Source organism: Oryza glaberrima, chromosome 4 (assembly GCF_000147395.1).
Source record: "Oryza glaberrima chromosome 4, OglaRS2, whole genome shotgun sequence".
Classification (NCBI taxonomy): Eukaryota; Viridiplantae; Streptophyta; class Magnoliopsida; order Poales; family Poaceae; genus Oryza; species Oryza glaberrima.
The window spans coordinates 27,209,448-27,221,100 of NC_068329.1; the positions used below are offsets into that span (position 1 = coordinate 27,209,448).

Genomic DNA, 11,653 nt, shown 5'->3' on the forward strand with positions numbered 1-11,653 from the left:
AATTTTAGTTACATTTTTACCTCTGTTCTTTTTGTTGCCGGAGTTGTTTTTAAGGGTTCTTTTTTAATTTTTAATAGTTCAAACTTTGACCATATGGTAACCATTTTGTTTTTTCAAAGAGAGGCTCCATTTTTGTTCTTTCACAAAAATGGAAAAGGAAATGGAGAGTTGTTTCAATTTAGATAATACGACAATTTTATCACATGTACTTCTTTCGTCAAAAAATACTTAACCAAGGGGTTCCTAGATTAAGCTTTTTTTTATTTAACGGAGGGAGTACGTAACGAAGCCAATATTTAGCTTAGATAAAAGCCAAGAGACTTGGAGAAGAACGAAGCCAAGATTTAGCTTAGATAAAAGCCAAGAGACTTGGAGAAGACCTAACGCACTACCGTATTACTTAGTTCATACCTAGGTCTAGTTAATTAGATGACCCTACATAAAAGATTGTTAGAGGACCTCTGTCTATGTAAGGGTGTAAGTGGCTAAACCATAGAGTCATTTATAAGTCAAAATAAATGGATAAGTGTCTTATTTTGATTTATAAGTGTGTTTCGTGGGTTAGCCATTTACACCCTTTGTCTACCCCATCTCCGCAAATTATACAACATCCAGGTGACTACATATACAGTTTGAAATTACGATATAAGAAAAGGGACTGTTGTTTTGAAGATGCTGACACGGTGACACCAACACACACGAACACATATTGTTGTTTTCAAATTTCAAACATGCCATCTGCAAGATTGGAAGTGAAATGGAACACAGTGGAAGACCAACCACATTACTCTCCCAATTACTCTCCTAACAACTCAAAGAAGGACCAAAGAAAGCTGCTATCATGCGTGACCAACCAACTAAATGGAAAACGCAGATGCAGCATATCCGAGATCCTTGCGGCGCCTGCACGATCAGCATGCTAGGATGTGAGTAATACTTCCACTGTGTACTCGAGCATCCACCAACCAGGTTCAACCTGAAAATGGAACGTGGTAAAGACAGTAGTAAATGACATATCCTCTAGAAACCTTGCTAGTTTGAGTTTCATATTTACACTGAATAATTGAGAGCTTGATATTACATTACCCGTGAGGCAATCATCGAGTTTGTTGGCTAGAAGAGTTAGGGTTGTACAGCACAGAGTAATCAATATAGGGGGACTGCAAATCATCACGAGAGCTCGATGCATTTTGGCCCTTTGATGTAAAAAGATAAATAGCAATTCTGATTTAGATACAAATGGCACAGTTTCAAACAACCTAATATAGTAATACCTCAAATCAGAAGTTATAAGGATATCACCTGTGGAAAACTTGGAGGCGCCGTTGATGCACCCATCAATCCATCAGGCAAACCACCATTTGACATCATTTTCTGCATGGCGCTCACTGTATTCCTCATGTTAGCCAAATCCTCCTGCAGCTTTTTCTGACTTTCCTCCATTACCATCATCTTCTTCCTCAGTGTGGCAGCCTCATTTTCAGCAATCTCTTTTGCATCCACAGCTTCCTTGAAGGATGCCTTAAGGGCTGCCTTTTCCTTCAGGCCACTAGGGCTGGCCCCAGGTTCATGGTTATGCATCCTACCCCTCCTCTTTTCACCCATGGCTGTGACATCATCACTGCGCTTACGAGCCTTGTCACGAGAACATGACTAGACGGAGAAAGAAATGTCAGTTCTTTTACACTTCAAAAGGTCAAGTACAAAATAAGAGTACGAATTTATACACATGTGAAATATAGTAATGGACTTAATAATGCAAGCTTTTGTGTAACTAATAGACTTCATATAGTATAGTTGCATCAGGTTATTTTTCCCTCTGTCACGCAAATAACACAGGAATAGTTTATGGTTACCTCTTCGTCAAGTATCCGTGCAAAGCTCTTCGATCCTGTAGAGTTGATATAGGTTGATTTTGCTCGAGAAGCTTTGCATCTAGCACTTGCAGCCTGTATTTGGGGAAAAAGAGAAGGGTGTACCAATCGTCCAACATGATGCAAAATCAAAATATGACTACATTGTTACAACATATGAAAGAGAAATGTGCAGCCTTACCTGTGCCTCTTCGGTATTCCAAAATGCAACAAGGAATCGCCACTGTTCTTTTAGGACACGAGGATCACAATCAGCAAGACGTTCCTCTTCAGTTATATGAGAATCATAGTGTTTTCGTTTTAAGTTACACCTCCAATTCCTCCACTTTGTTCTTATGCATTTCAGTAGCAAGGACTCGGAAGATGGAGCAACATCAAATTTAAGCTACACCGACAAACATGGAGTGGGAAAGAAGCTATAGGCAGGACAAAAAACAGTATTAGTAATCATAATTCATAAATCATACCTTAATAATATGCCACATTACATCCTTGTTCTCCTTTGGTATACTTTTCCATTTTTTATATGTAAGAGGTGCCAATATTCCATCACGCGCTAGTGTGCCCAGAAAGTTACCAAACATGGCAGCATGTTTTCCAATAGGAAAACCTGAATTGTTCAAGGATACTGGAAGCCGCACACCTTCAGGCAAGGTCCACACTTTGACACAAAGGGTAGGGCCACGCCTGTGTCCTTTCTTTCTCTTGCTACCTACTTGAAACAAAAGTATAATAACTCACCTGAACAGCACTTCTTTAAATAAAATGGCAAATGTGAAACATCTGGATTCACTCAAAATTGTATCTTGCTTGAAAAGGGTAGTCATTTTAGCTTCTGTAGAAATTCTACTTGTGATCCTATCTTGGTAATTTGATCCACACCCTCCACTTAGACAATGATTTCCAAAATTCTTTTAACATGAAGTTTTGACCAAGTACTTTTTCTAACCTTTTGTACTGTTATTCTGTTTTAAAAAAGCAATATTCCTCTCACCATCGTTTTTGACTTACAACAGACTGGAGTGGAGTACCAGTGTCATGAATAGAAAAGGTGTGGTTAACAGATCATTGTGGCGCCCAAGGATAACTAAAAATGTGTTTAAGACCCTTTCAGATAATAAACTGGTGATTATCCCTTGAAAGTTAAACTGGTTGCCCTGTTCTTCATGGTTCAACTATATTTTTTTTAAAAAAAAATCTATTGGGGAATCATAAGTGGGAGTAATAGCACTGAAGTTTATCAGCAGGTCCACTGGTGATATTGCAACATATAACAGTAACAACAAAGGACAGTAATACATCTAAAAAAAAGGAACAGTAATACACATTACCAATATTCTGGCCAGATGGCTTCTGACAATCACGTGCTCGCTCCGCATCAGGAAAATCATGCACAAATTCCTCATCGGAACATTCCTCGGAGACTAGATGATTAAGTAATGAATTAGATCTTTTCTTTGAAAGGGCCCTTCTGACCTCTAGAGGGAATACCTGACAGTAATGTTGAGCAAAACGCTCAGGATCAGACATATCAGGATTTGAAGGAGTTGTGGCTAAATCAGGGTCATCTGGTTCACTAGATATTTCCCGAGGCTTCTCATGAACAGAGGATGTGCTAGGGCAAAGACCAGCAATGATTCTGTCAATGTCTGGAGGGTCAGACATGCTTTGATGTGGAGAAAAAGCACAATGCTCGTGATGCTCACTTTCTACAGATTCGGCGTCTGTCGTAGATACTAAAACTTCACAATTTGGAGAAGGAGACTGATGCAGAATAGGCTCCTGTTCTATTGGTTCACTAGACATAGCAACCGCCGACACCTGGCAATTCGGAGAAGAAACCTGCAGGTCAACAGGGTCATTTTCAACTGGTTCATTTTCTACAACAGCAACTGAATCTTTGGCCAAACGTTTACTACGCCTAAGATGAAAACTTGAATTTGAAGAAGCCATCAGCCCCTTCCTGTTCTTCTCCCGGGCTTGACTAGAAGGCTGCTTGCAACTTTCGACATTAATATGCTTCTTCTGAGCCTCATGATTGGGGGGCATGTGTTTCTGATTTATATGGCTAAGCTGATTCGGAGAGACTAGCAGATCCTGGTTCTTCAGGGTCAAATTAGAGTCAACTCCAGTTCCAGTTTTTGGTTTGCCTTTTCTTCCAATATGCTTACTCTGAGGATCAAAATCCACCTGCATTGCATGATTATTAATATCAGAGGTATGTCCTGTGTGCTGTATAACATGGCTCAGTGGCTCTATCTGTCTCTTGTTAACATTATTTTTAGGATCAACTACGTGTACAATGTCCTGCTCGCTATGCCTTGCAGAAGAATCTTTTCTGGGTCGAAAGCACATGGCTTCTCTATGAGTCGTTTGACTTACAGCCTCGTGAATTTCCTGATCTGGATGCTCTATCTGTGCATGTTCTGCATCATTAGCATAAGATTGATTTGTTTGTGTCTGCTTTGTGACCTGATCGGCGGTCGATGTTTTTCTCTTCCCTGCACTAACAGTGTTATGTCTAACTGAGCATCCAGATTTCCAACTGCCACCCCTTGCAGTTGTTTTATCTATAATCTGAATGCATCCCTCTTCTCCATGATTTGCTTGGTCAACAGGTTCCGGTTGCGCCTCCTCTGCATGAATCGCACCATCTAGACACCCTACCTGAGTGTGCTCTGCACGAATTGCATGAGCAGTATGCTTTTGCCGCTTCTGTGTGATCTGATTATCGTGTTTAATACGCCTCTTATCTACACTCCCAACAGCTTCGGGGGCAACAGAGCACATAATTCTCCGGTTGCTATGAGTTGTAGCAGTCTCATATATCAGTTCAGCATGGCTTGCTTCTCTATAAACTTCATGGCTAAGAGGCCCCTCCTGTACCTCCTCTGAATGGATGACTCTATGCAGGCGTGCTAGTTGTGCCGGCTTTCGCTGAGTACCGTAGCTTGAACGCTGATCATGTACCTGATGCCTGGCCGCTTTTATCGGCAACAACCTATTCTTCACACTTACAATACCAGGTTCAATTGAACATCGGTTCCTCTGCTGGATATTACTTGAAACAATCTCATGAGCTTCCTCTCCACCAAACACACCATCAGGATACTCTTCTTCATCCTGCTGTAGATGAATAAGACGATCGGGATGCTGTATCCGTGACCGTTCAAGAGGAAATAGTCTATCATCAGCTTCTGCTCGGGCAGATCCTGAACGAACTGCAGAATTAGGGCGCCTTTGCCATGCCTGCATCACAGCAGAAGGAGATGCAATTAAAACCCTAGCCAAGGTAAAGCAATGGATTGAAAACGTCGGTACTAGCTCGGCTAGCTTCGATTGAACTGAGATTTCGTCGATGTTGAGAGATCGAACGCTACAAGCCAAATGGTGCATTTGATTTGACCAGAACCCAACCCACCCACCTCCCGGCCACCGAGGATGGGTTGCGCGGGGGCGGGGGCGACCGGCACCGGCACCGGCACGGCGGCCGTCGCGGCGGAGGACAGGATGTAGTTCCGGAGCCGCGCGGGGTAGACGGCGAGCTCGGCGCCGCAGAGCGGGCAGGCGCAGCGCGACAGCCCGACGGGGACGCTCAGGAGCTCGCCGCAGGAGCCGCAGGGCAGCCGCGCCCCGCGCGCGTCCGCGGCACCCCGGGGGAGGGGCAGCGCCCTCCGCCGCGGCGGCGGCGGGGCCGGCATGAGATCCGGCGGGAGCGACTGCGGCGTGGCGCAGTCCGGGCAGACGAACTCCGTCAGCCCCCGCTCCACCTCCAGCGTCTCCCCGCACCCCGCGCACCCCACCTCCAGGATCTCGTCGGGTTCCTCGTCAGCTGCTGCCACCGCCATCGCCACCGGCGGCGGCGGCGGCGGCGCCATTGCCTTCAGCCCTCAGCGCAGTAGCGTCGGAGTGTGGAGGCGAACGTTTGGGCCGTCGAGACGTCAGGTCGTCACTAAAAGGCAAACAAACATCACTTGGGGTGTGTTTAGTTCACACCAAACTTCCCCCAACTCCCAACTTTCCATCACATCACATCACATCCAAAACTTTCCTACACACATAAACTCCTAACTTTTTTTCCAAACTACCAACTTTCCCTAAACTTCTCCGGCTATATGTTTCTCTACCCTACACCTACACCCAAATCTAAGTAAATTTTGGTACTAGTACTAATTTTTTTCTGGTAGGGTAAAGTAGGCTAGCCCATGTTTGGTTTGATACCAATATGAAACCAAAGTTTAGTATGGTGAAGAAGTTTCTAGAACGTGATCAAATTGAGTATGGACATTACCAATTGTTTGGTTTCAATTCAAACTAGCATGTTTACTATTCAAAGTTACCAAAATTTTGGTAGAGCGTATTTTGGCTTCAATCCAAAACAGCCCTTGAAGCACAGAAAATTCGTCGCGTTTTTGCCAATTCAACTCATAGTACAATTAGAAAACACAAGGTATAACCCTATAGAGAGTATGTTTGGGGGAGTGCTGCAACTTCTCCCATAACCAAAAGCTCCCTCAAATAGTCCATGTTTTGGTACAGATTCTGAGAAGTTATAGATATAGAATCCAGAAAATGAACTATAAGCTTGAAGGCAGAAGCTGAGAAACCCAACTTTTCTAAGTTCTCAGAAACTGGCTACCAATTAACTGCTTATCAGAATCTCAAGCTTCACTAAACACGCCCAAAATCATTTCACAGGAAGGGAAATGCGAAGTGAAGTAGTTCTAGTCAGTGTAAACAAAACAGAAGAGAGTATCCTGTTACAGTAGCCAATAAAACAGAAGAGTACAAGCACTGGGCTCCGGGTTTAGAGAGCCAACATTACACATGAACGGCCAACTAAACGTCTAAACCTCTTCGTTTCATACACCATTCCACGATCAAGATGGAATCAACCATGCATATTGGCATTGTCTGGTGCGATTATCATCGAAATCGTGGACTAGGGGAGGCAGAAGGATCGTACAGTGCAGAGTAGTCAAGATATGGCTGCAAAATCTCATGAGCGCTTCGTGAATTTTGGACCTGGAATGGATGAGGAGGAAGCATGGATTCCGGATCAGAAACAGTGGGATAAGCTGTTACAATGATAGATACTTTCTGGAGGTGCAAAATGGATTATAGCTGGATACTCCATTTACCTGTGGAAAGTTTTGCGTTTGACCATCCGATAGGTCACCAGTTGACGTCGTCTTCCGCATAGCACTAACTGTACTCTTCATATTCGCCAAATCCTCTTGCAGTTTCTTCTGACTTTCTTCCATTGCCACCATCTTCTTCCTCAGCGTCGCTGCCTCGTCTTCAGCCTTTCTTTTAGCCTCCTCAGCTTCCTTGAAGGATGCCTGCAAGACTGCCTTCCGACGATGACCCCTCTTCCCACGCAGGCCAATGGAGCAGGATTCAAGTCCGACTTTGTGTGCTGCAGAGTCACTTCCTGAGCATTCGGCTTGCTTATGAGATTGTTCACGGACTCGTGCCTGCATGGAAAATAAAACTCAGATCTCAACCAGAAAATTATTAGTATAAATTACTTCCTTGTGTCTCACAATGATATCAGCTTTTTCCTTCTTCATAGGCTTCCCGTTTCTGTGTGTATGAGTCAATAGGAACAAATCCGCAGCAGTGGGCTCCTCATTGTTAGGCCGCTTCTGCTTCTGTTGCATGCGGTAATACAATTAGCACGTCATTGGTGATAGTGAAAGCAAAGCAACAGGATTTTAATTACCTCCTCCTCAATTATCCGTGCAAAGCTCTTTGTTCCTGCAGTATGCGTAGCGGTTACATTTGCCCGACAAGCTTTATTTCGACTACTCACAGCCTGATCAAAGATAAAGTTACCAATCATTTAACAAGCCTGCCAAATTGCAAACAAGATGGCAAGAAAATAGAATGGTCGGTGTTACCTTCGCTTTTTCCGTACCCCAATATGCAACTAAATATTGCCACTGTTCCTTGAGAACGCGAGGATTTTGATCAGCAAGGCATTCCTCCACCGTTTCATGAGTATCATAATGTTTTTGTTTTAAGAGAGCTTTCCAACTCTTCCACTTTCTTCCTATACACTTCATGATCCAGAATTCAGCAGCTGGAGCAATGTCAAATTTGAGCTACATCAACAAACAAGGGGTGTCATACAAGAAACTAAAGGCACAGAAAGCAGCAGTAACCATATAAAACTGCATACCTTGACAATATGATACATCACATCCTTGTTTTTCTCTGGAACACGTCTCCAATCTTGATGTGTCAGAGGTGCCAATATTCCGTCACGTGCTAATGCACCCAGAAAGGTAGATAAGGTGCCTGCCTCTTTCCCAACAGGCTCCCCCGAAGCGTTCAATAGCACTGGAATGCGGACACCCTTAGGCAAATTCCACACCTTGAGACAGAGTGTAAGACCACGACCACGACCACACCCTTGATTCCTCTTGGTACCTGCTTGAAAGGAAAAAAAAACAATGAGACAATCAGATGAGCATAACAAGAACAGCTGTCAAATGGTGGTGTTCTTTATAGACAGAGTATGAATAAGGAAATGAACAGGATTTGATAATGAAACAGGGGAGTGTGAACAGTTTGTTTCAAACAAATCCAATTTATTCTATGTTTAGTGGTCTACATGGGAAAATGAATATTTTAGTGTGACAAGTTCCTCTCGGTACCCACGAGTCTCCATTCTTCTGTGGATTCAGCATGGATAAAATGCAAAAAAAATAATAAAAAAAAACCCTCCAACTATGGTAATCATGGGCAGATAGCTTACTGAGTTCAAAATGATATGTATTATAGCTTAATAAGACTCATAATCGCTGCTCCTAATTTCCAAAGAAAGAAAACACTTCTAATCCCCAAGAATTCTTTATAGATATGTTTACCCTCAGCAGTGTAACGGATAAGAGTGAAGGAGAATAGCTTAATGAGTTTAAAAGGATTTGCATCATTGCTTAATAAGATTCATAATCCCAATGAAATTATTTTATCTTTATAAGGAGGTTTATTCTCATCAGTGTAAAATAGACAATAATAAGAGCAAGGACAATGGCTCACTGAGTTCAAAAGGATATGTACCAGGGCTTAATAAGATTCGTCATCCTTAGAAAAATATTTTATCTTTATATGGAGGCTTATTCGCCCTAATGTGAGGCACAATAATAAGAGTGAAGCGTAATAGCCTACTGAGTTAAAAAGGATATGGGTTGTTGCTTAATAAGATTCATAATCCCAAAGAAAATATCCCTTTCTAAGAAAACTTATTCTCCATGGTGCAACACATAATAATAAGAGTGAAGGACAATAGAAGTGTGAATTACCAACATTCCAGCGTTCGTCGCAATCTTCAGAATCACTTAATGCATGCACATCACCAGAACTTGCCTGTGACATCGCACGCTCAAATGATGAATTACTAGATCTTAGCTTCGCAAGGGCCTTTCTAACTTCCTGCGGAACGTAGTTACATGCAAAATGCTCAGGATCAGACATGTCGATATCGGAAGGTGGTGGTGTAGTTAACTGGACGTTGTCAAACTCATTAGAGACTTTTTCAGGGGTCTTATGCATAGGGGATGAACTAGGGCATATGCTGTTAATGATTCTGTCGATATCTGGAGAGTTAGACAAACTCTGATCTGGAGAAGGCATATACAGATCATCAGGCTCATTTTCTGATGGTTCACTGTCTGTGATGGCAGCTGGCATGTGGCCAGTTGAAGATGCAGCTTGCCTCTCAACAGGATCCCTGTGTATTGATTCAGTATCCATGACTGCAGCAGATACTTGGTCATTTTGAGAAACCTGCTGCTCAAAAGACTTGTTTTTGCTGTGTTTTTTGTCTTTTGCAGCAGGAGAATCTTTGGCCAAACGTTTACTGCGCCTAAGTTCAAGACCTGAATTTGAATTAGCCAACAAACTCTTCGTTTTTCTCTTGCGAATTGTGCAGCTAAAAGGTTCCGATTGTTCTTTTTCCGGGCATCTAATTCTCCCACTGCTATCCCCTGCAACAGTCTGATTGTCCAGTTGAGCACATGTCTCTTGTCTATGGTTTACTTGACTTGCAGTCCTCAATTGCTTTTCCTGGACATGAACCACACCATCTGCATGCTTATCCTGAGCATTCTCTTGAGAAATTGCAATATAAGAAGGCTGTTTTTGTGCCTGTTGTATGATCCGCTTGGAGTTGGGAGCCTGTGCCTGATTCTTATCTACATTTATAGGTTTGGGTCCAACAGAGTGCACCGTTGTGCAATTTATACGCGTTGCATTAGTCTCATCAATCAGCGCAATGCATCTTGACTCACTAAAAACTGTGGGATCAATAGAATCTGCCTGTACTTCATTAACTCTATCTCTATGATCTAGATGTGTCTGCTTCATACGAAAAGCATAGCTAGAATGTTGATCTTGTGCCTGATGCCTGAACTGGTTCAGAGGCTTTTCTTGTGTCTTTTCTGCACTTATGATTCCACAGCCAACAGATTCTCTGTTTCTCTGCTTATGATGCCTTCTAATAATCTCATTGGCCTCATGTATCCCTTCTCCATCCATCATGTAATCAGAACGATACGGGTCTGACTGCTCCGGAAGCTGATTTGGACGCTTTGTATGTCCCTGTTCCATACGATTTAGTGGATCGTTAGGTTCTGCTTGGATGAGTCCCGTGCGACTCGCAATATTAGGATGCTCTTCGTGCGCCTGCATTACAACATCAACACGAACCAATGCACTATTAGAGACAGCAGTGTAGCATATCAGTTCAGTGGAGAGAATATTTAGCATCAATTTCATGATAATTTCTCCAATTGAGAATATGCTTCACTCAATCAAGCCAGGAATCATGAAACAAAACATAGCTGTAGTCAAACTGTTTTTTAACATCAAATGGGGCATTTGCCCTAACCTTTCTAGCAACACTTTCATCACTCATAGAGTCACAGTACATCGCTTTGCTGAACACCATTCTACCTCCTCTAAAAAGAAGTGATATGGTAGCCATTGAATTGAGTCAATTCAATTGAGGACACGGGAGTGGAAGCGTACCTCCCGGACTTGGAGGATCGGCGGTGGCGACGAGGTGCCGATCGGCACCACGGGGACGGCGCCCTCCACCGCGGCGGACGACAGGAGGTAGTGCCGGAGCCGCGCGGTGTCGACGGCGAGCTCGGCGGCGCAGATGGGGCAGGCGCAGCGCGCCAGCCCGACGGGCACGCTGAGCAGCGCCCCGCAGGCGCCGCAGGGGAGCCGCGCGCCGCGGACGTCGGCGGCGCCGCGGGGCAGGGGCAGCGCCTTCCTCCGTGGCGGCGGCGGCGGCATGAGCTCCGGGGGCAGCGACTGCGGCATGGCGCAGTCGGGGCAGATGAACTCCGTCAGTCCCGGCTCCACCTCCAGCGTCTCCCCGCACCCCGCGCACCGCACCTCCAGCGGCTCCGGCGAGCCTCCCTCCGCCGCCGCCGACGCCGCAGCGCGCCCTGGCGCCATTGGCGCAGGTGGGAAGAGGTTTCGAGGTTGTTTTTTTTTTTTTTCTGCGGCGAATGAGGAGAAGTGGGGAGGGAGAGTGGGGGGAAGGAGAAGCGTTGCGGGATGCTGATCTCTAGCGACGGTCAGCCTTTAGCTAGTCTGCCTAGTAGGAGTAGGTTTAACGCTTTTTTTTACTCACCAGCGAGTGAATTTTATGAATATAGTAAAAAGAATGGATCAATCGATCCCAAATACAAATTTGTTCATCGGTACTGCTATACACACGAACTAGCTGTTCAAACTCATGTACAGCTAAAAACATGTTA

At 44.2% G+C, this 11,653-nt stretch overlaps 2 protein-coding genes across 3 annotated transcripts; both read right to left on the reverse strand.

Moving 5' to 3' along the window:
- Window positions 1-616: 616 nt before the first annotated feature.
- Window positions 617-5,820, reverse strand: LOC127770555 (uncharacterized). Of its 2 annotated transcripts, none has more exons than XM_052296317.1 (8): window positions 5,300-5,820; window positions 3,206-5,123; window positions 2,342-2,586; window positions 2,056-2,259; window positions 1,857-1,949; window positions 1,303-1,653; window positions 1,087-1,196; window positions 617-976 (listed from the first exon to the last, which is right to left on the reverse strand). In XM_052296317.1, the coding sequence occupies exons 1-7, from the start codon at window positions 5,750-5,752 to the stop codon at window positions 1,098-1,100; spliced, it is 3,363 nt and encodes a 1,120-aa protein (XP_052152277.1). In that variant the 5' UTR covers window positions 5,753-5,820; the 3' UTR covers window positions 617-976; window positions 1,087-1,097. The 2 variants fall into 2 exon arrangements, with proteins under 2 accessions (XP_052152277.1, XP_052152278.1); XM_052296318.1 differs by having other exon boundaries at window positions 1,082-1,196.
- Window positions 5,821-6,486: 666 nt separating this feature from the next.
- Window positions 6,487-11,426, reverse strand: LOC127771459 (uncharacterized). The gene is made up of 8 exons (XM_052297372.1): window positions 10,911-11,426; window positions 9,185-10,565; window positions 8,059-8,309; window positions 7,778-7,981; window positions 7,600-7,692; window positions 7,421-7,528; window positions 7,016-7,351; window positions 6,487-6,899 (listed from the first exon to the last, which is right to left on the reverse strand). The coding sequence occupies exons 1-8, from the start codon at window positions 11,346-11,348 to the stop codon at window positions 6,801-6,803; spliced, it is 2,910 nt and encodes a 969-aa protein (XP_052153332.1). The 5' UTR covers window positions 11,349-11,426; the 3' UTR covers window positions 6,487-6,800.
- Window positions 11,427-11,653: the final 227 nt, after the last annotated feature.

Coding starts and splice junctions, on each gene's coding strand:
- LOC127770555 (XM_052296317.1), bottom strand. CDS start 5,752: ATGGCGCCGCCGCCGCCGCCGCCGGTGGCGATGGCGGTGGCAGCAGCT. Junction 2,260..2,341: donor TAATGTGGCATATTATTAAG/GTATGATTTATG, acceptor TTGTCGGTGTAG/CTTAAATTTGATGTTGCTCC. Junction 1,197..1,302: donor CGCCTCCAAGTTTTCCACAG/GTGATATCCTTA, acceptor TTTACATCAAAG/GGCCAAAATGCATCGAGCTC.
- LOC127771459 (XM_052297372.1), bottom strand. CDS start 11,348: ATGGCGCCAGGGCGCGCTGCGGCGTCGGCGGCGGCGGAGGGAGGCTCG. Junction 7,982..8,058: donor TGATGTATCATATTGTCAAG/GTATGCAGTTTT, acceptor TTGTTGATGTAG/CTCAAATTTGACATTGCTCC. Junction 7,529..7,599: donor CACGGATAATTGAGGAGGAG/GTAATTAAAATC, acceptor CGCATGCAACAG/AAGCAGAAGCGGCCTAACAA.